Source organism: Stomoxys calcitrans, chromosome 4 (genome assembly GCF_963082655.1).
Source record: "Stomoxys calcitrans chromosome 4, idStoCalc2.1, whole genome shotgun sequence".
Classification (NCBI taxonomy): Eukaryota; Metazoa; Arthropoda; class Insecta; order Diptera; family Muscidae; genus Stomoxys; species Stomoxys calcitrans.
Window position 1 is genome coordinate 100,455,076 of NC_081555.1, and position 24,566 is coordinate 100,479,641.

At 36.4% G+C, this 24,566-nt stretch overlaps 2 protein-coding genes across 5 annotated transcripts in view; both read left to right on the forward strand.

Annotated features, from left to right (window-relative positions):
• The window catches only part of LOC106083224 (mucin-12), a 111,388-nt gene that overhangs the window by 76,328 nt on the left and 10,494 nt on the right, over positions 1 to 24,566 (forward strand). The gene's annotated exons all lie outside the window — the stretch shown is intronic.
• Positions 1,668 to 23,842, forward strand: LOC131997267 (uncharacterized). Its single transcript, XM_059367946.1, has 3 exons — positions 1,668 to 1,951; positions 22,143 to 23,669; positions 23,754 to 23,842. The coding sequence occupies exons 2-3, from the start codon at positions 23,214 to 23,216 to the stop codon at positions 23,826 to 23,828; spliced, it is 531 nt and encodes a 176-aa protein (XP_059223929.1). The 5' UTR covers positions 1,668 to 1,951; positions 22,143 to 23,213; the 3' UTR covers positions 23,829 to 23,842.

A 24,566-nucleotide genomic window follows, 5' to 3' on the forward strand; every position in this document is an offset into this window, starting at 1 on the left:
GAATTATCTATATAAGCTATCGGAATTATTTATTGGTCTCTGCAAGGAGGATGTAACTGTACCAAGGCCATGGGTTCGATATTTAATTCTTTGGAAGACTTTCTAATCTTATTTCTTACTCTCGTACAAATCGATTCGTTCACACCATGCCTTTCCTTTCCTCTCCGCTTCCTGCAGAGTTGGCCTTTCCTCTCTCCTTTTGCTACACAAAAAATTAAAAACTAGTTTGAACTTATAAGAAGAAGCCTCACTTCATTGTCGGGAACATGGTCTGCAAAGAGTATAATAAATAAATTATTTTTATACATATTTAAAATGAATTGTTAAGGATTTTGGATTTTCCTATTTCAAGATCCCAGGTATTGAAAAACAGAAGAAAATTTGTCGTTTCCATCTAGAGCCTCTCCATTGTCGTGAACATGGTCTGTAAAGTGTAATATAAATAAATTAAATTAATATGTATAAATATTTAAAATGAATTGTTAATGATTTTTGATAAAGGATTATTAAGGATTTTGTAAGTAGCACGGAATTCCTAACTTAGATTTTCTTTATCGATGTTACTTTTTTAGTATTTAGAGCGCACAATAAACCGATGACCTTACTTAAAATCAATTGTAGTAATTACCAATCTTAGCATTTTGCTCACAATATCAAAATCTAAATCCACACATGTTATCTTCCATCCTCAACCCCGTTTTCCAAGTTAATCTATATCTCTATTTGGACAGTAAACTATTAAAATAAGATAATGTTAAAAGTATTTATAAATATCACGTTCGCATCCCACAATATCCTCCAATTTCTTGTGTTCAAAATTGGTCCATTCTATTTGTTCACACACAAATTTTTTCCGCTTTTCACTATTTCACACAACGTTTTTCACAATAAACTTTTTCAACTTTGAATTATGATTAAAAAAATTATATTTCATGGAATGATTAAACAACTACAGCTTCTATTTTTCTTGATATTGTTTTTCTTTTTGTCTAGCCAAGCTACTTTGAGTCTGTATATGAAAGAAGTGAGACTTATAAAATCTTGGTCAGTACACAATATATGCTATTAAATAAAAATTTAATTCATACAATAAAAAATATGTTCAACGTATGCCATATTTGTCAATCACTCGCCGTGCTAAAGAAAATCCAATTTCCATGTCAAAAATTATTCAAATAACACCTTGTTTATGAAATTTTTCATAAGTCAATGCCATATTTTAATTAGCTATATATTTTTTCTGTGTACTGATTGCAGATTGCCGCATTTTCGTCCTCAAAAGCATTTCGAGGTTTTAGTTGCATTAAACAGAGTTGAAAACATTCTTTTCGTTATATACCAAAAATAATCGTTTGAAACTATGGTATTGCCTAATGTGTTATTTTAGTATTTTTTTTTTTAACTTCTTTAATGAATTTTGTTTGTTACTAATTTTTGTTGTTTTTCTATTTTTTCTTTTAATATATTAATATTTTTTGTTTTATTTCAATCGCGAAATTTGGTGGTTTAATTTGATTTTTAGAAACAGTAGTAGGTGGTAACTCTGCCCAGTGTGAGAGAGAGCTCCAGCTAGAGAGAAAAAGAGAGGTGATGTTTTGTATCTTTCAAATGAAAATCAAAGTTGTTGGGTTGTCGAATGCTCAGTAAAATCCTTAGCATTCAGTGTAGTTCGTGATATGGAAGCAAGTGGAGCTCTTTCTCGTCTATACGCTATTGTTTTATGTAACTGACGGTACGCGCGATACAGCGATACGCTACAACCGACGATACGCGAACGATCGAATGAGTTGTCTACGTCGGTATCGGAAATCAAAAACAAAAAAAAAATAAATTCAATAATAGTATTACACATCGTGTGTGAGTGTGACAGTGATTAAACTCGATTCGATTTTTGTTGGTTTTTCTTTGCCTTGGCAAAAATTCAACGCTATATTATTCTCCGTGTGTTTATGTGAGCGCAGTGTAAATATTTGATTGTTTAGAGATTTGAAAGGAAAACAAAAAAAAAAAATAAATAAAAATAAATATTAAAAAAAATTGAAATGAAATTTTGGAAATGATACTGCCGTATATTGCCATGTATACCAATCGTCATCATTTGGAATAGACTGAATAACGGACAGACAGACGGATAGATTTGTACGATTAGACGAGGACTGTGTACGTACCCACCAAACCACCGATAGATGGATGGATGGACAGATGAATAGACTACAATAACAACAACAACAAGAACTGCCACAAACAACTACAATATGCACAACAAGCAAATAAACCCATTTTCGTTTCTTGTCATGTCGTGTGTATGAAACTACTGAGAAAGAAGACTACGACGACGATGAGATGTAGTTGTTGATGATGATTATGGTGACGACTGTATGTCTGTGTATTAGTTTGGATTGAAGTGTGCACTACCAACGTACTGTGGATCCCGAATGTTAACATTGGATATCAGTTTTGTGTGTGCCTGGCTAGTGGCCTCTATTTTTTCTCGGATGCCGTTGCAGAAACATTTATTCATGTGCAATCTTTGTTAATGCTCGAGTTTGTGTGTGTGTTAGCGCTATTTGTGTTTTTTTTTTAATTTTTCTCTTTCAAAAATTTGCTACAGTCACTGGGCAAGTGAGTAGTGGCGGTTTAGTCGTAGTCCCAAAGTTTTAGCTTTAACAAAACTTACTCCCTCTCTCTTTTTCGCTCGCTCTTTCGCATAAACGACTGCGTGTGAGGGCCGGCTTTAGTAAATTTCAGCTTTTTTTTGTCATTAACATCCATTTGTGCACACACAGAGGCTGTTTTACTGTTTGTGGCCCATCATGGATTTGTTGCTTGCCTACTTGGCCAGGCTCTCCGGCTTTGTGCTGGAATTGTGCTTCTATACCATTCAGTGTTGGACACACTGATGAACAGGCGCATCGGACAAACGGAGAACTAACTGGCTAGTAGCTATTCTTGCCTGATGTGGTTTATTGTGGTTGCATGTTGATTGCCTATCGTCGTCGTTATTCTCATTTCCATCCTTCTCATCAACAAAACAACAATAAATATGTTTGTTGTTGTTGTTGTCCTAAACTGTACTGCAACACTGTGAGGAGCTTACATATCCATGCATACACCCAAAAAAAAATCAAAATATTAAACAACGTTAAAATTTAAAATTAATTAAATAACCAAGCTAAATAAAACTGGAGCCGAATCACCGCATGCGTAATCGAGTGTGCTGTCGTATCGAATGAAACTTCATCTCGTATTTAAAGGATGTTATTCCACTTTTATAGACTTTTAATTATGACATTTTTTACAAATTATGATAATTTAAATATTCGCGTTCTTAATTTTCAAAAATACTCGTTCAATAAAGAAATGCATAATTTCAAACGATTTTACTCGTTTACGTATGCGGTAGTTCGGCCCCTGGTTGATAGGTACTAAAAATTTGTCGTGAAAAAACAGAATAACTTACAAACCCACTTAAAATTTTGTCATTCGATTTGTTTATCAATTCCTCACAACCTGTTATTACCCTCTATAAAACCAGCTGATTTGGCGGAAAGTTTACTAATCTTGCTTTCTTTCACTGGGTCTAGATTGGATGGAGGCAGGAGGGTTCATTGAGTTTCTTGGAATCATATAGGCTTTTTCAGTCGGAGGTCTGCGCTACCCTGAAGTCACTGGTGTCGGCCCTAGTAAGGTTTTGACTGGTAGAGAAGTTTCATCGAGATCCGTACGGATCTGTTCTCCTCTCGTAATTCTGGAGTTGTGTAGAGGCCTAATTTGGCTTACTGATCCATGGGCCGTTGAGAGTTTCTCCCAGGTTCGCCTGGTTCTTAACTTTTTTGTTTTATGCGTTAGTTTGTTTTTTCCTTTTTCTGCACCATACTATGTCTTCCTTTCCCTTTTCCAATGTATTAAACTTGCTATGTGATACACTCATCTCAACATTCCTCCTTTATTTTTTTTCACGATACACTGCCTTTCACATCAATTAGTTATATTTAATTATTAATTTCATATTGTACTGATATCACCAATCAAACAACCAGCCTACCAACCAAACATTTCAACGTTGAATAATATGAAAATTTTCCCTAATTACCCATTGCTCACCAGCACCATCACCATCTCCACAACCACCACTTTAACAGATAGCTATCTGACGTCGGTATGATGAGCAGTAAATATTATAATAGAGGGAATGAGAAAATTGATTAAAACTGGCTGATGCCATTTTAATAACCTCTACCCCAATCAGTTCATCATTTAACAGATAATTGCAACAAATTCTCTGCTGTTGATCCCTTAAATGCACTGCAGTTGCGGGCATATTTTCATGAGGGTGTTGGTGTTACCATCGTGCACACACGCCACTGTCTCGGCTATGATGCCATCAGTCAGTCAGCCAATCGCCACCAACATTACCATGAAAAAAAGAGGCCATACCCTCCTTTTTAAAGCGACGAAAAGTTTGGTGCGCGTTGCACCAAGACATTGAGGTGGGTCAATTGTTTAGAAACATAAAAAAAAGAAAAAGAATAATATAATTAAAATTGCAAAATTTTTCTTTTATACCCACCGCCATAGTATGGGTGTATTATTATCTAGTCATTCCGTTTGTAACACCACGAAATATTGACATGAGACCCTATATAGAGTATATGTTCTTGATCGTCTTGACATTCAGGGTAGATCTAGCTATGTTCGTTCGTCTGTAAAAATCTCGATAGCGTTCGAATGAATAAAGATATCCCCAGGAAATTTTGCACAGAAACTGATCGATGTAGATCGTTGGGGATAGCAAATGGGACATATCCCCATATAAACTGATCTGCAGTTTTGTAATTTTGAGCTCCTAGAGACCTCAATTTGAATCCGATATGGCTGAAATTTGGCACAAGGGCTTGGTTCCAATCTTGGTGCCGAGTATGATCCAAATCGGTCTATAAACTGATGCAGCCCCCATACAAACCAATTTCTTGACCCCCCAGAAAACTCAGTTGAAATTTTACACAAAGACTTGGGTTCTGACTTTCAATCTCAGTGCTGTGTATGATCCAAATCGGTCTATAAACTGATATAGCCTCCATTCAAACCGACTTCTTGAGCCCCTAGAAGCTTCAATTTTCTTCTAATTTGGTACAAAGACTTTTCTATGACTTCCAACATCCATGCCAATTAGGATCCGAATCGGATTTGGCATTTTGAGCTCCTAGATGCCCCAATTTTCACCTGATTTGACTGAAATTTGACACAAAGACTTCGAAACGGTCTGTGATCTGAAATGGTCTGTATAACTAATCGAGACCAAAGCAGCCGCATCCAATTCCCGATTTTATTGTTGTAAAATAATTCAAATACGAACTCAATTAATAAAGGCAAATTTTGAACGGAACCCAAGGTGGTGGGTACCCAAGACTAGGCCCGGCACGTATTTATTTGTTTATAATTAAGGTTTTGCAAAACTGTAATACCCGGCATTCCAAAATTATAATGTCCTCATAACACTGTACATATCTAGGCTATGCAATATCAATTTGTTGAAGTTTGGGAAAATCGATTAAAGGACTTTTTATTTTACTCGTTTCTGCCATTGAAGTTATCACATTTTTTGTTTACGTTTTCTCTTGCTTGTGACATTTTCAATCAGCATATTTTTCTTTCTTTACTTTCACAACATGCATAGGGACCTTTGCACTTTTTGTTTTCTGTAAGTGACAGTCCTGTAAGTGTGAGTATTGAACAAGTAAAAATGTGCCAAGTTCGGCCGGGGCCAATTTTGGGATCCCACCACTATGGATTCTGGTAAAAATGTATGCAAATTAACTTAGTTGAAGTCCTCGTGTGTACTTTACGTACCAAATCAGGCAAAAACTAAAGCTTCTAGGGATCACGGAAGTCTAATTGGGGAATTGGTTTATATGACACCTAAATCAGGAAACTATCGTAGCGCAGAGGTTATAAAGTCCGCATATGACCCTGAAAGCCTGAATCACATTTCTTGCGAGAACAGAAAACATTTTCAGCAATGGTTTTCCCCCTCCTGATACTGGCAAAATTGGTAAGGTACTATGCCATATATAAACTTCTTCCCAGAAAGGTTCGGAATCTGCTATAAAAAAAGGTCCCTTATCATTGAGCTTAGACTTGAATCGGACAGCAGTCATTAATATGTGAGTTTTCCCCTGTTCCTTAATGGAATGTGCATCCCATCAGGTTAGAAACCAATTTGAACATTATTTAGCGTGGATGTTGAGAGTCATAGTAAAACACTACGTGCAAAATTTCAGCCAAATCGAACAACAATTGCGACTTCCAGGGGCTCAAGATGCCAAATCGGGAGATTCGTTTATATGGAAGCTGTATCAGGTTAAAGACAGAGCACTACTGCAAAACTTCAAATAGAATAACAATTTTAACTTTCAAGGGATTCAATAGGAGCTATATCCAAATCTGAACCGATATGGCCCATTTGCAATCCCTATCCACCTACATCAATTAGAAGTATCAGTGTAAAATTGCAAGCGAATATCTTCATTCGTTCGAACGCTATCGTGAAGCGGACGGACATGGCTAGATCGACTCAGAATGTCAAGACTATCAAGAATATAAATACTTTAGGGGGTACCAGATCAATAGTTCGAGGATGCTACTAACCGAATGGCTATTGCTGTGGATATAATAACTTGTTGTCACGTAGTTTTAATTTGACAGTCGTCGGCGATTCATGTTTAGTTTTAGACAGCACTATTTGTCAGCTGATTGAAATTACTAAAAAAAGTTCTTAAATTATGTTGCATTAAAAACACCTTAAACATAACGATTACCGTTTTCGATTGAAATAAATAATATTTGACGTTATCATGCTCTTTCCAAATTTCACTTCATTAATGAAAACCCGTTATGGTCTTATACTACATGCAAGTTTACTACTGGGGTTTCCAACAATTGATGTTATTTTAATCATCCGGTATTTCGGTAGCTGTCACTTTTAAAGCATTTATTCTTTGACAAATATAAACTACGCCATTTTTAATATAAATGGAGCGATTAACGCTTCAACAAAACTTATACAAATATTAAAATTCGCTATGAAAATGATGAAAAATTTGCAGTCATAGTTCCCAAAACTAAAGCAGTTTTGGGTCGTCGTGAAGCTCCTTGTCGGACCGCAATACAGCAATATTGTCGCATCTGGAGCTCGGAAAACCCAAGAGTTATTGTTGAGAAACCTCTTCATTCTCAACGTGTGACTGTTTGGTGAGGTTTATGCCCCGTCGGGTTTATTGGACCGTACTTTTTCGAAAATGAGCTTGTGTCAACAGTTACGGTAAATGAATTGAGCTATCGAGAGATGAGTAGTGATTTGTTATGGTCGGAGCTGAATGCTATTGATAACGTTTGCCTTCAACAAGGAAACGCTTTGTGCCACACAAGCAACAAAACCATTGGTATTTTGCGAGCAAAGTTTTCGGGCCGTTTTATCTCTGGAAGAGTTGATAACAATTGTGATTTAACGCCGTGCGACTTCTTCCTTTGGGGCCACGTGAAAGATATGGTGTACGTCAACAGTCCATCGTTGATTCAAGACCTCAAAGATAGAATTCGTAAAGGATATAGAGCAACTTTGCGAAATGGTTATGGAAAATTTCATGAAAAACATAAAGCGTGGTCGTGGTGGCCATGTGGCTGATGTTCTTTTTCATTATTACAGATATGCAAATTGCAAATTTTACCCGTGATCATTTATCAATGAGTGCAGTCCGATTCAAGTTTAAGTTCAATGATAAGGGGCCTCCTTTTTATAGCCGAGTCCGAACGGTGTGCCGCAGTGCGATACCTCTTTGGAGAGAAGTTTTACATGGCATATTACCTCACAAATGTTGCCAGCATTAGGAGAGGAAAACCACCGCTGACAATTTTTTCTGATGGTCTCGACAGGATTCGAACCCAGGCGTTCAGCGTCATAGGCGGACATGCTAACCACTGCGCTACAGTGGTGCTATGCCTTCCTCTTTGTTATGAAATAATAAACATCCGGTCATTTTTTTTTGTATACCAAAATAACACTTGTTATTTGAAAAACCTATATATCCATTACCTTAAGGTTAAGGTGACCACTATAGAGGGCGTTATAGGAGACGATATAAACCTACCGTCTCTAATATTGTAGAACCAACCATGCAATATGTTTGATCATTTATTTTCATTTTGTTTTTCATCTGTTATTTGCCTGTTATGTGTATGCTGTGATACGTGGCAGACATGCCAAAATACAACATCCACACACACCACAGTCTCAAAAATCTATGCAATTTAGTTGGGCTAAATAAGTGCATACCTACCATCGGTATCGTCAACATCATCATCCTCATCGTACGGAAAGGATGCTGCGTCGTCTATACCCCATTGTGCATGGATCAGCATTTGGGATAAAGAAAGATTTTGGCTGGTCGAGCAGAAGAACTGCACCACTCTGCACACACCATCGACATCAATAACACAGAAACGGCAAATTTAACAGATTGCATCAAGTAATGCACGTAGTAGCGCTTTATGTGGCATTTTTAAGACCTTACCAAATCGAACAACAGGACTTTTCTTTTTTTTTTTTTAAACAAAACATCATTGTCGGCACCTTTGGATTTGGAGTTGTACAGTGGGAATAGTGATTGTAATGGGATTTAATTTATTTTTATAGTTTTTTTTGTTGTTGTTCAGTTACTCGAGCTGAGCTGAATTATTTGCATTATCGATTATTGGTATCGAGTCTAATTTTAATATATCGATTAAAAGACTATTATATCATACATTATTAAACGGCCAAGGTTTTATAAAGGCGATTTTGTTGTACATATTGTAGCCAAACGGCTGAATGGACTTTAAAGAATTGGGCATCAATTAAAAGATATTTTGCCAGATATATAAAAAATATATATTAAAATTAATCCTCCGAAAAGAGCAATTGAAAATGAGAAATTAATTTTCAATGAAAGAAGAAGAAGCACAAACAGCAAGTTCTTGCTTTTTTTACTCAAGCACCCGTCATTTGTGTGAATGCAATGCCATATTGTAAGAGAATCACATAAGTGAGAGTAAGAGGAGCAGTATCGCTATTAAGATGAGGGTGTGGGGTGGGTAGCACTTATTGTGTTTAAACATGAAAGTGAAAATTGTAGAGATTCCCAGTTATGAACGATTCTGCTCAGTCAAATTAACTGATTGTGTGACTATACTATGCACTCAATGAACGAAATAATCGGTAGATAGTTTAAAAACAGGGAGAGAATGCATTATTTCGCACTATGTGATAGCCTCAAATCGTTATTATCTAAAAAATCAATTTCTGTTTTGTTTGTATATCCATGTAGATTCAAAATGCAGTGAAGAATGATATTTTGATGTAAAAGCGGGATATGTAGGAGGTCGCCTTTCCCCTAACAAGCCCAAACATGTCCGCTTCAGGGATGTTAGGGTATCTAAAGGCCCGCCAAACCTTCTTAAAGGGGACATGCAGCCAGCTTATGACAAACTGGTGCTCAAATAGAAGGTTTCTAAGGGTAGAGTAGTAACTTGGCATTAAAACTCAAAATACGATCATGGAAATGTTTGCTGTTTTAGCAAAAAAATACTGCTGTCTCATTTCATGCTGACTTTCTTTTCTTAAGGCTTTGCGCGAAAATTTTCCGTGATTACTTTGTTTAGATAATAGTTTTTAAAGCAAAACAAATTGCTAATCACATTCAGTAGGACATTCCCATAGCTTATGAAACATAGTACCAGCCATTACACCAAAATTATTTCTGATTGTTCTAATAAATTTCTCTGGGTGTAAGTTTTTTGCAAATTTGCACACAATCCTTGGAAGACAAGAAGCGCCCATGAAACCTATCAGTTTAAATGTAGGAGAATTTTTGTACTGTGTATTGTAAAAGAGGGCACACAGCGCATCATGCTTAGGTGGGCTGGTAAACGATTAATCGTGGTTTGTACTATATTGTACGAAAATAAAGCACATCCATTGTTACGAGCCACTCTAGTAAATAACGCTTAAGTAGCGGGGCTACTCCGCCCTATTTTTAGTCATCGGGAGCTTTAATTGCACAGTTTGTGGTAAATTGTGATGGTTGCTCAATGTCAATGGCTCTTCTAATTGTCCTCTTTACGCTTTCCATAATTTCGGTTAACCGTTTTAAAAATAGCCTCCGTGGCTCAGAGTTTAGCAGATCCGTCTATGGCGCCGTATGCCTGGGTTCCAATCCTAACAAGAACATCCGAAGTAATTTTCTGCCGTGGTTATCCCCGACATTACGACATTTTTGAGCTACTAGGGCATGTAAAAACTTCTCCCCAAAGATGCTTCATACTGTGGCACGCCGTTCGGACTAGGCTATAAAATGGCGGTCCCTTATCATTGAGCTTAAACTTGAAACGGACAGCACTCATATATGTGAGAAGTTTGCTGCCTGTTTGTTAATTGAATGTTTTGTGAGGAAATTGCAATTCATATTAAAAGTCTTCGATAGGTCAAGAGCTAGGAGGACCGTCCTATGGCACGGTCCCGATGTCTGAGACGTTAAATTAGGCCCCACCTTAGATATTCGCCCAGCTTACTGCTGCGTTAATAATTGCTTCCATATAATCCGATCTACTGCTTTGATGATTTCTGGGGCTTCTGGAGGTCAAAATTTTTCGATTTCTGTCGAATTTTGCATGCGATATCCCATCTCCTGCTCTGATGACTTCTGGGGCCAAAAGAGATTAAACATTTTTGATTCATTTAAAATTTTGCATGCAATATTGTTTGGCCAAAGAATTCCATGAAGATTATACTAATTGAGAAAATTTTTCTTTGCCCCAGTGTGGTCCAAAACAATTATCCAAACGTTTAAGCCTGTTTCACTTGCCTTGCTAGTTGTTTGTTTGCTGGTGCTTACTTACTGGTTCGACATGGTCCCTGTCGCATGGCTGGCCGTTTGTCGTTGCCATCGTTTAGAGGATGGTTTGGTCAGCCAGTCGGTTAGGCAATCATCATCATCATTCGTTCGTCGTTCGCTCATTTATAATTTTTTTGTCGTACTGGTTTTTTTTTCTTTTATATGGCGTCGTTTTGCTCTTGCTGCTGTTGCTTTATTCATTTGCAAATTTGCATAAGTACGCGTTGCGCATAACAACGACGAAACAAGAAATAAAAATAAAAAACGTATTAAATACAACAACAACGACAAAAAATAAAGTATAAAAAGAATTCACTTTTTCTTTTTTTTTCTTTATTTGTTTTTTGGGCCATCGTACAAACTCGTGTGTTTGTTTGTATGTTTGTATTTATATACCCCCTCCCAAAATATTTATTGTTGTCAAACAACAAAAAATCATCAACATCGTCGCCGTTGTCGTATAATCGTTGGCAATATATTTTTTTTTTCTTATTTAATTTTCTCCTTTTGTAGCCGCCTCTGTAAAGTGTACACGGGTCTATTATGTCTGCTGTTTTTTTTTTTTGTATTGGAAATACCAAATGTATTTTTTTTTTCAATGATATTTTACTACAGTGGTTTAAGGACAATGCAATTAAAAAAAATATCTCAATTTACACAATTGAATGCACCCATGAATTTTCGATAATCATATGTAAAGAAAAATATTTCTTCAACTATGGAAACTCTGTAAAAGAATGTATGATTATTTTTTTAATAACATAAATGATGATGACCTTGATTATGCATAGTTTTATCTCCTTATCAAATTGTAATATTAAGAATAATATGATTTTATTGCCATAAGATGCTGTTCACAGTGGTTTTGCAATAGAAATTTGAATTAGAAATGTATTCAGAAGCTTGTTTTTTTTAAATAATAATAGTTCGATTTCTTGTAATCGATTTTCTTATCTTCTCTTTTCCATTGTAATAATTGGGGCTTTACACGAAGCAGGGTTACTTGCAATCTTCCTTCTTAACACCCTTTAAAATTAAGTGAACCCATATCCGGAGCGTAAAATAAAACGAAATGAATGAATGTAAACAATATAATGAGTTGCAATATCATGCACCCCAGACAAATAATTATAGATATGTGCGAAACATTTTTGCTGTTTTCCATCTAAATGAGACCAGTAATTGAGTGGTTTCTGTAACAAAATAATCCCCAACAGGTAGCCAACGGAAAAACAACCATCAATAAAAAATTCAATTTTGTTTTCCCACATAAAATTGAATGTAACGGAGTGGCTATAATAAAAAAAGATAAAAGCGTGCTAAGTTCGGCCCGGCCGAACTTACTTGTGGTAAGACATTCATTCCAAAAATAATACCGTCACGGGTGGCAATGCGTGAATTCAGGCGAATGAGCCTGAAACAAAACAACAATCGACCATGGGGGTGTCTGCCAAGAAGAGCCAAATCCAACGAAAGTTGTTTGTGGAAGAAGCACTTCGAAGCAAATGGTAGTCTGTTTCTTTGGCAAAATTGGTCATGTGCCAACTATTCCGCTTTAGCAACGTAGGTCGGCCAATTGTAAGTGGTACATCACAATTTGTTTGAGAAATTCGGAAAAACGAACAAGGGAAAACGAATCATTGTTCACCATTACAATGCGAGCTCTCACACATCGGTGTAAACCAACTGTTTATTGACCGGCCAAAAAGTCAAATTGATGGGTCATACATCGTACAGCCCGGACTTGGCACCCCATGGCTTCTTTTTATTTCCGCCAAAAATTTATATAGCAGCCCTCGTATGTTACGAGATTTCCTTGGTCTCTGCAGAAGGGAGGATGTGCCTATAGCAGAACCATCTGCTGACACATTGATTGCTGTGTTGCTACTGACTACAGAATCTGTATACTGCATTCTAGGCTTCAAATACATATTTTCACGCTCCTGGCCCTACCATGAGTTCTTTATGGCAAACTTTTGGTATCCGAATATATCATTGCGATTATTTTGGTTTTTATACCCTCCACCATAGGATGGGGGTATACTAATTTCCTAACTCCTCGAAATATTCGTCTTAGACCCAATAAAGTATATATATTCTTGATCGACACGACATTTTATGTCCATCTAGCCATGTCCGTCCGTTCGTCTGTCTGTCGAAAGCACGCTAACTTTCGAAGGCCGCTTGAAATTTTGCACAAATACTTCTTATTAGTATAGGTCGGGATTGTAAATAGGCTATATCGGTCCATGTTTTGATATAGCTGCCATATAAACCGATCTTGGATCTTGACTTCATGATCCTCTAGAGAGCGCTATAATTATCCAATTTGGCTGAAATTTGTTTTGACATATTTCGGTATGTCTTCCAATAGCTGGCTAAAATTTTGAACAACGGCTTCTCCTGCAACGTACGCGTAAAATGCGGTCCGAATCGGTCTATAACCTGATACAGCTCCCATATAAACCGATCTCCCTATTTTATTTCTTGAGCCTCTAGAGGGCGCAATTACTTTCCGATTTGGCTGAAATTTAGCATGACATGTTTTGTTACGACTTCCAACAACTATGCTAAGTATAGTTTAAATCGGTTCATAACCTGATATAGCTGGCATATAAACCGATCTGGGATCTTGATATCTTGAGCCTCTAGAAGGCGTATTTATTATCCAATTTGGCCAAAATTTTGAACAACGGCTTCTCCCATATCCTCCAACGTACGCGTCAAATGCGGTCCGAATCGGTCTATAACCTGATACAGCTCCCATATAAACCAATCTCCCTATTTTATTTCTTGAGCCTCTAGAGGGCGCAATTCCTATCCGATTTAGCTGAAATTTGGCATGACGTGTTTTGTTATGACTACCAACAACTGTACTAAGTGTTGTTCAAATCGGTCCATAACCTGATATAGCTATCATATAAACCGACCTGGGATCTTGATATCTTAAGCCTCTAGAAGGCGTATTTATTATCCAATTTGGCTGAAATTTTGAACAACGGCTTCTCCCATAACCTGCAACGTACGCGTCAAATGCGGTCCGAATCGGTCTATAGCCTGATACAGCTCCCATATAAACCGATCTCCCTATTTTATTTCTTGAGCCTCTAGAGGGCGCAATTCCTATCCGATTAAGCTGAAATTTGGCATGACGTGTTTTGTTATGACTACCAACAACTGTACTAAGTGTGGTTCAAATCGGTCCATAACCTGATACAGCTCCCATATAAACCGATCTCCCTATTTTATTTCTTGAGCAACTAGAGGGCGATTTAGCTGAAATTGTGTACAATGATTTCATGAACATATGTGTCCAGAACATATTGGACGGTTTATCGATCGGTCTATAGCCTGAAACAGCACAACAGAGATACGGGGAAAAGAACTCGACAAATTTGATCCATGGCGGAGGGCATATAAGATTCGTCCCGGCCGAACTCGGCACGATTTTACTTGTTAAAATTGATTCAATTTTTAGTTTATCTACTTTGCGGAAACTTTTAATCGTTTTTTAATTATCTATTATAATCGTATATTAATTACTTCAAAGTATTAAAATGTTCAATAACAGCGATAACTTGAAAATATTAGTTAGTATGCAGGTATGCATATCAAATAAATGTTAGCTTGTATTCGAGTTTTATTGAGAACAAAATTAATTGTTTAATTGATAAGCATTATGATAGAATTTATTCATTTGCCAAAATGATGAGGGCAGAATAATGGCAGCGATGTGGTGCAACGACATGAGGTCTAAAACACAATATTAATATGTGATGCTTTTATTTTTTTATTAGATCTTCATTAGGTGGTGATAAATGTTTGGTTTATGTGCGTTTAGCATAACTATGTTGTCTTGCAAACCGGTTAATTTATTGAAAATCTTTCCTATTTATTTGGTGTGCCCATAGCGAGTTATTTCTTTGAGCAATGCGTTTATCACAAAAATTCCACTGTTCGTTCTTCTTTGGTCTTGACTTGTTTTAGTGTGTGTTTTCTTTTTGCTGAGAAGCGCAAGGCACCACTGCTGGGGTGCTGGTGGGGTATGTTACTTGCCTGACCTAACTGCCTGGCTGAATGCTTGCATACGATCCATACAATGACGGCGACGACTAACTGCTGAGGTTTTTTTGTTGCTGTATATATTGTGTATTATTCTTTGCCGTTGTGTGCTTAATATTGCTGCCCGTTGTGAATTTATTTGCAAACACCACTTTTTTGTTTGTTTGCACGCTTTCTTGCTTACTTGCTGCCTTGTGTTGCTTTTAGCCGCTAAAGCTCTCTTGTTTGTGCGTTTGTACACGCCACGCCAATTCAGACACACAAGCACACACACCCAGGCCACCTACTTACTTGGCTCGTCCTTTTCAAATCATGGTCCTCCCTTCTTCCGGCACTCGTTGAGTCGTGTGTATGTGTGTGTTCGTTTTTGTTGTACGTTCGCCTCTCGGTTTGTTTGTTCATCTCCCCTTGGTTGTTTAAAGAGTCATATAAACGACCCTTCCTGCATTCAACCATTCATCCATCCATACATTACCATTTTTATGAGTTGACTGAGCATATAAGCGAGTGAATGTTAACGTGTGTGGCTTTGTGTGTGCATGATGGTATTTTTTTCTTGTTTTCTTTCCCTCTTTGCCCCCTTCCCAGCCTGCCTCTTTGTGTGAGACCTCAATATTGGGTTGCTCATGCACTCTAGTGCATACATCCCCATTTACGTGGATTGTTGCCAAAAAAGAAGAGGAGGAAAAAACTTTATAATACCTCCTCGTCGACACACTCCATCAATTTGTCTTAATTTATAATCGGTACGGATTACAGTGTTAATTACGTTGCAGTGCAACATTACGAGAAACATGCCGACAAGTCGGTTTTTTTTTGTGTTGTTTTTATTATTATTCCATACTTCTCGCTTTGCCTGAGCACAGAGTAAGTGGTTTTTATGTGCGTTTGTGTGTGTGTGCGTCTGTGTGTTATAAGCAGTTTTTAATGCCTTTCGGCTTAAATGCCTTATGTCCCCCTCCCCTAACATTTCTGCGCTTTCATGTTTGTCTTTCACTTTGGTATTATGATAGTGTTGCCAGATATTTCAGACTTAATTATAAAATTGGTGCAATTATCAACAAAAGATGTTTTTCTTCTTTTTCTTTTTCACTGCTCAAATATTTTGACAGCGACAAATTGAATGCATGTCATATAAACATACTAATGTATTATCATATATCGTAGCAATGATGTGCAAAATGATTATTGCATGTTTCGTTATGTTTGAACATCACGATACCAAAAACGGTCGAAACTGGGTAAAAGAAACGCTATTAATGCGTCCATTTTTTATCACGTATCCGTATTTGTAATTTTACATACATAAGTGAACGAATGCAGAGCCACTGTACTAAATTTGTATGAAATAACCAATGCGCAGAAGCACTCATTAAAAGTCAGAGACAATAATTAGCCAAGTAACAAGGTATTAAGACAGCTTTTTAAATGCTCATTTCGATATCAAACGACCCCGTTATCTGAAGACCCATACGGCCAATTTTTATACCCACAATCGAAGGATGGGTATAATCGATCTAGCCATGTCCGTCCGTCTGTCAAAATCACGATAGTGGTCGAACGCGTAAAGGTAGCCGCTTGAAATTTTGCACACATACTTAATATTGATGTAGGTCGTTGGGGGTTGCAAATGGGCAACATCGGTTCAGATTTAAATATAGCTCCCATATAAACCGATCTCCCGCAATTTTTGTCCGATTTGGTTGAAAATTTGCATGCGGTGTTCTGTTACTAATTCCAACAACTGTGGAAAATACGGTCCATTTTCAGACAGATTTCCATAGAAAACCGTTCTTCGTTTATGCGACTTTAGTTTCATATAAAAATGAAAATTAGAGCATAAAAACTTTTCCAGTTAAGCGATTTTATTTGCATGAATAATGCCAAATTCTTTCCACCAAGTTCACTTTAGCGGTATTTTTCACTAAAGCGTACTATGGTTTCGACTGTAGTATTGTTATGTACAACGATGTTTTGCATAATGAGTTTGATACACTTAAATATGTTTTTAAATTAAATTTTTTCATAAATTTTAGGAAGCAATGTTAACACATGAATAAATGTACAATGGCCGAAGGAATTAGCTTGTGTTAGCACAATTAAAATCTCCATACTCAAAATTAGGATGAAGATTTAATTTTAAGGCTATAAATTGACATGCTATGAACTGTAGATCAACAGACTAGAGGGTAGAGAGCAGCAATATTATACTGATGATTAGACTAGCCACCTAAGAAACGTCTACAATTGCTGTGTATTTGATCAAATCCAATCTATTATCTGGCAATTTGTTTTCAATAATCAATAAAAATCCTTCATTTCTTGTGATTTTCATTCCCTTGATCGAATTATTGTAGTTCGACTCTTTCCCCCTTTGGGAAAAAGTAATAACGCAAATAATAAATTAATTTACCAGCCATAGCAGCACACAAAATTTATAAATTTTTATTGATCAAAACATTCCCACTCTTATATTTCAAAAATCTCGTTCAATAAATAAATGTATAACTCACAATAGAAAGATATCGAACGATTTTAGCAGTTATTCGAACCATGCATTTGACAAAGACAACCCTTTTTACACTGGGGATTTTAACTCTTAAGCAGAGTTTACATGGCACATCGTGATCGTACTCATCGTGTATATGTGTTGATTACAGCTTTTGCCTAAAACGGTACATCGATTTTTTCTTTTCTTTGATTATATTTAATTTTTCATACTTTTCTTCTCATTTCTTAACCTTATTTGTCACACAACGTGTTTTTTAATATCTGTTTCTTGATGAAAGTCAACGGGTTCTTTGTCTTTAGGGAAGATTTGTTCGACCTAACAGGCAAACAAATTGGAGATAAACAAGTAAATGCGTGCTAAGTTCATCTGGGCCGAATCTTATATACCCTCCACCATGGATCGCATTTGTCAAATACTTTGGCCGGCATCTTATTATAGGTAAAACAAGTTCTGTGCCCGTAATCTCTTCATAGGCAAACAGAGGATACTGATTAGAATTGCACCCTATATGGGCTCAAGAAGTAAAATCAGTTGATGGGTTTATATGGGAGCTATATCAGATTATGAACCGATTTGAACCATATTTAGCACAGTTGTTGAATTCGGATAAGAATTGCGCCGTCTAGAGGCTTAAGATGTCAAAAACTCAGATCGGTTTATATGGCAGCTATATCAGGTTATGAACGGATTTGACCATATTTAGCACCGTTGTTGGAAATCATTACGAAACACCTCATACAACATTTTAGTCAAATCGGATAAGAGGCCATGAGAAGAAATATCACTAGAATGAAAGGTTTTTATTGATTACAGAAAATAAATTTCCAGACATACAAGTGGAATGGACACAGACAACACCACACTGGCGGACGTTTCAGGTGCCTAGTTAAGGCCCCATCATCAGCTTCATCATGATCACTGAGCCTCCTGTCTGTCGGCTCAATGGTATAGAAATAAGCGGGTTTAGGAAAAAACCGGTTTATTGATCTCCTTACTTTTTTCGATAGCCCTTTACAATTATAAAAGGTCATAAAATAGCATTTTGCAATATGGAAAATATTTTAATTTCCAAAAAAACTTAATTAATTAACTGAATTAAAGCAATTTTGAAATTGTCTTTTTCTATTATTCTATTAACCACTGTTTCGGCTTGAACACAGTTTTATTCTTAGGTCACTTTTACATACAATAGTCTATGCGTTATTCCAGGGTAGATCTGGCATCTCTAACTACTGCTAATAACAGACATAACTTGACGAGCGCATACATATACATAGAACAGTATAATACACTCGTTACATACATACATTCATCTTTTTCACTTTATAAATAGAACTGTTGAACAAAACACCGCTTCCAAAATGAAATAAAGAGGCAAAAAATTCTTTTCACTATGATGGAGTAACCCAAAACAACAACTACACACAAACAGGGAGGGAGAATATCAAAAGAGAAAGCTTAGAACCCCCCTTGGCACACACAAACATACAAATATACCCAACGGCACGGCACAGTGCTGCACAAAAGAACAGAGAACACAGCTTAAGCATTCAAGTAGTAAAGTAATCGCTTCTCTAATTAAGTGCTTTACTATGCGCAACACACAGCTTAAGTGGATTTTTTTCATACGACGTTTTCCTCCTTTATGTTTTCTTTGTCGTAGAGTAAAGCGCCCTGTAGAAACCATAAGAGCAACCACAATAGCAACAGCAGCAGCAACAACAACAAATACCAAAGAGAAGCTGCTGCCGCTATAAAAACACAAGCAGGAAAGAAATTCACTGACATAGACGTTTGTACAATGAAAATAGGTCCTCCCCCCATCACCACGAAAAGAAATCAAACGACCAACAAATGAACGAACGAACGAATAACGAGAGCAGCTTGCAAACGCAAAAGTGTGCAAAGCTTTGTAAAGTAAGACAACATAAGACCATCAGAAACCGTCCGACCTCCCTTGAGTATGAGATGGCGTGTTCATTGTAAAGCAACCTATGTGTGTAGTAGTACATAGCACCACTACAGGCACTAACTATACTTTGTCTATTAAAAGTATACTGCTTGTTGGCCGCCTGTCGCCTACCCAACCCACCCAAACCATCATTACAGTGTACTATATTGTATCCATTGCGAGTTCGAATGCATAGCCACCATAGTCCCCCATCGAAATATACAAAACAAAAAAGTAACTTACTTTACAAATTGTTTTGTACGCGTTCCATCGGTCGGTCGGACTTCCAACCATTATGTTCACTTAAATGTTATGTGCAGTGTGCCACAGTATGTAGTGTAGAGTATAGTGTTTCCAGGTGTGGTCATTGAAATCCCACATTGGGAATTTGCAACGATGAAATAATCTCTAGTGTCAGAGAGGGTAGTAGGTGGGTGTGGATGTGACAACAAATTTAAGTGGCGCTAAGGGAATTTAAAGTGGCAAATGAATATTTAAATAGAAACCATCAGAGAGTAGTATGTGGTGCTGTATTTCTTAGTTAGTTGGTTTAGGGGAGGTATTTGGTTTCGCGGTTAGGGGAAAAATCCAGCGAACGAACAACATGATTTTTTTTGTTTTAATTCACACTTGATTTGTGGTCCATTATAAATTTGACACATATCTGTGTCGGTTTTTATTTATTTAGTATGAATTAAATTAAATTGGCAATACCTTTTATTCTAACAGCACATTTGACAGTTGGTTTGTCGCCATACGACGACATATAGGAATTTATTAAGATTCATTTGGCATCGTTTTGTTCAAGATAGTAAAATATCCCAAATAGCTGGAAGTCAAACAAATTGTGCATATCAAGAAAAAAAAAAATTAATTGAATTTTATGTTCAATACTTCCAAATGTCTCCAAAGGTGTTTTGGATTTTAACCGGAACATCGACGTTTCCTTATGCGATAGGTTTTAGTGGAGTTACATTGGGGGAAGTTCCCCCTTTTTTGGTTAAGTCCACATTCGAATTTAGAATTTAATTCGACGGTAGTTATTTTTTGTGGTTCCTCTTTATGTCTACCCTGGTAATCTTCTTAGCTATTATTCGTTGTAAATATTCCCACATGATATTATTGTCTCATAGTGGTGATTGCTGCTATGGTATTTGCTGTGGATTTGATTCGTTTTCCTCCTTACTATAATATTTTGTCTTTCGCTTCGCCTTATTATCTTTGAAGGAATTTTTGCATAGCGCGATGTTTTAGTTAGTTTGCTTATGTTAGCATGTATTTTATCGTTATACAGTGCTAGTCAAGAAAAGTTCTACCCTAATATGGAGGTTAAACTTCAGACATTTCTTATTATTCTATGAACTGGATTTAAGATTTTGAACGAGATCAATATCTTATAGGCAGCTATATAAAACTGGTTAAATATGACGTATAAAATTGTTTTACTTTTTATTTACTTTGGACACAAGTTAAAATATTGGTAATGTAATTAATTTAAAATGAATTAGATTATTCGTAACATTATTTTCATTATAAGATTTCTTCACAAGAGCATATGATAAATATTACTGAACAATTCCGTTACTCATATGCTCATATGTATACAAGCATAATGATAATTATCGGTTTTTTTTCTTAACTGTTTGAGTGATGCGTTAACAAGTTTGAGAAAAATCTAAGAAAGCTGGATTACAATTCGATAGCAAAACTAAACATGGCACATCTGATGTATGGTCATTGTAATGCTGAGTTTACATAGCACATCTGATGTATGGTCATTGTAATGCTGAGTTTACATAGCACATCTGATGAATGTTCATTGTAATAGTATTGGTGAAAACAGAGGTGTATTCGTCACATGTACACATAACCATCAGTCATGGCTGAAAAATCAAAATCATTTGATTTTTTTCGATGAATGACCCCTATCGTTTAGAAAGAAATGTGTTATCATTAATAGGGTTAACAAATGAGAAGTAAAGTATGAAAAATTAAATAAAATCAAAGAAAAAAAAAATCGATGTACCGTTTTAGGCAAAAGCTGTAATCAATACGCACACACGATGAGTACGATCATGATGTGCAATGTAAACTCTGCTTAAGAAAAAACATTTTCCAGACAATTATGAAATAAATTTGGCAATTATGGAGCATTTCTGTTTTTTTTTTGTAACGTAAAGAGAACACAATTCCAGCCTTTGTCACCAAGAGTGCACCAAAGTTGTTGCTACTTCTGTTTTTGTTGTTGTCTGTGTAGCTCGAACAGAACTTCTATAACTGATAATAACGAACAAAGTGCATACAATTACAAAAGAATAAGAATCTCAATGAAGGAATGTACAATCTATAGGAAAAAAAAAATGCAGTGCAAATAAAAAACCGATGGAGAGAATGTAGTGGCATCAAAAGATTGAAAAAAAATTACAAGCATGAAGAATACAAGAAAGCAGAATAATGAAAAGTGACTGAAAACGTATTAAACGAATACATCATCCAACCATGCATCCACGATGAAGACAAGCTCTGACTGATACATATATGCACATACATATATACATTTGTACACGTACAGACAGACAGACCAATATTCTGAATGAAGGACAGTAAAAATGATGACATGACAATTGTAACTTCAATATCTTTGCCTTATGGAGAGTTTATCAAGTGATTTATGAATGTTAATTTTTAGCAAAAATACTGGACAAATGTGCATGAAATTCCACCAACGATACTTAAACGTAATTTCGGCCAAAATGAAATATTAAAGAAATCCCCTCATGGCCACAGGCGCATATACAACTACAACGAATTGTGTATAAAATATTCAAGAAAAATACAAAAAATATAAACATAAGAGGAAAGATCAGCAGCCACCAGATAACAACATAATGAATTAATGGAATGAACTTAAGTGTCAATAAAAGAAAGAAATCCCAAAATATATTTCAACCAAAGCGAAGAAGAGAAACTTGTAAACACCCAGTGACTTAAAACCACAAAAATAATATTTTTACACACACAAAGAATGTGAGAATGTGTGGTCAACATTGTTTTGTGGGTATTTCTTACTACTCACACTTGAACTGATCTCGTAGTACATTTTCTATAAACTGTCGAAAACATTGAACAAAATGTAACAACAAATAATAAAGGGCTACATATCTAGCTAATGACTTTGCAACGCTGACTTAATTATGTGGCACATCCTTGCTCTTATTGAGGTGTGATATCCATTAATTAAATCTACTAAGTTGTTCTAGTAAAAACAAAGCAAAAAGCTAACAATAAGGAATTGTTTATAAACACCATATAACTAATGTGTCATATTTCGTGAGTGCTGATTTGTGCAAATATAAAACTAAAAAAAGACCACCAACTAATAAAAGTTTGCAACGTTTTTTAAATACCTCTCTCTCTGTGCTGTTCGTTGTTACTTGTTGCCGCTGTTGAAGTGTTGAGAATTCCGTGTTGATTCGATTTTTTTCGGGCAAAAAAATCGAAAGCTCACACGGAACGACATTTGAGTCAAGTTAACAAAATAGCGATTATTGTACGTGTCGAGTCTTCCAGTAGCAATGCACAACAACAGGATGGTGTTTGTGCAGCTGCTGCCGCTGAAACAGCCGTTGCCGCAGTCGTTGCTGGCGCAACGGCCATCTCGTCAAAGAGTTCTTCTAAAACAACGGGCCAAGTGTCACAGCCGACGACGGCCAGCTTACAGTCAGCTGCCTCCACATCCTCTACGGGTAGTCGCTATACAATGGCCACAACAGCAGCGGCAGCAGGGGGAAAGACGACAACAACTTCGTCTTCTGCTTCGGCCACAGCATCCTCATTGTCGACGTCTTCTACAAAAACATCAAATAAAACCAAACAGCGTCAAGCAACAGGATCAAACACCTCCGGAAACCATTCTGCCAATACCACAAAGAATAGTGCTGCGGCTATTGCATCAGCATTGCAAGCCGGCCTCAACAATAAAGCAACGACAGCGTCGACATCATGTATTTCTTCCATTACCACTGCCGCCACCACCACCCCTATCATCGCATCGAGTAAAATTGTTGAATCTTCAACAGCATCTCCAATCACCAACGCCGTTGTCGTCGTCACTACACAATCAACGAAGGCAACCAATGCAGCCGCAACCACACCAATGCTTTTGTTGTCTTCCAACAATTCAACATCAACAATTACGACGTCAACAGTGCAAAAGGTGAGTTGTACTTTTGTGTTTTGGCTGCAGTCAAACATAAACGATAACCTTTGGCCTACGCTCTCTCTCTCGACACAAATGCAGACAGACAAATGGTGTATATATGGTGCGCATAGCTTAATGATCATCGTTGGATTTCGTGGTTTAATTTATATTTAAACATAAAACACACATCTTCGGTCGTTATAAATCTTTGTTTGGGTTTGATAAATATGATTGTTTTATTGATGTCTTATTTTACGTTAATTTTATAAATCTTTACACTCCCTTCGCTAAATGTAATTAATAAAAAACCATGCGAAAAAGAGTATTTGTGATTTTGTTCTATCCACTAAAGCGTATGTGAAATGTCATAGAATAATACCCATACGCTTAATTACAAACAAAGATATGATATTTATCGATAATGTCATATGTTTAGTGTGATTCGATAACTGATTTGCTGAGAAAATATATTGGGTTGCCCAAAAAGTAATTGCGGATTTTCCATATAGTCGGCGTTGACAAATTTTTTTTACAGCTTGTGACTCTGTAATTTCATTTTTTCTTCTGTCAGTTATCAGCTGTTACTTTTAGCTTGCTTTAGAAAAAAAGTGTAAAAAAGTATATTTGATTAAAGTTCATTCTAAGTTTTATTAATGCATTTACTTTCTTTTAAAAAATTCGCAATTACTTTTTGGGCAACCCAATATGTTTATACCCACCGCTATAGGACAGGGGTTATATACATATAGACATTCCGTTTGCAAAACATCGAAATATCCATTTTCGAACCTACAAAATATATGTATATTCTTGGTCGTCGTAAAAATCTAAGACGATTTAACGATGTCTATGTGTCTGTCCGTCCATCTGTTGAATTTAGATTTTAAGGTAAAATTTGAAACAGATCCATAC

What these genes read in the sequence shown, in the direction of transcription:
- LOC131997267 (XM_059367946.1), top strand. Translation starts at nt 23,214, where the DNA reads ATGGCCACAACAGCAGCGGCAGCAGGGGGAAAGACGACAACAACTTCG. An exon ending in CGACGTCAACAGTGCAAAAG is followed by an intron (nt 23,670 to 23,753) that starts GTGAGTTGTACT and finishes ACACAAATGCAG; the next exon opens with ACAGACAAATGGTGTATATA.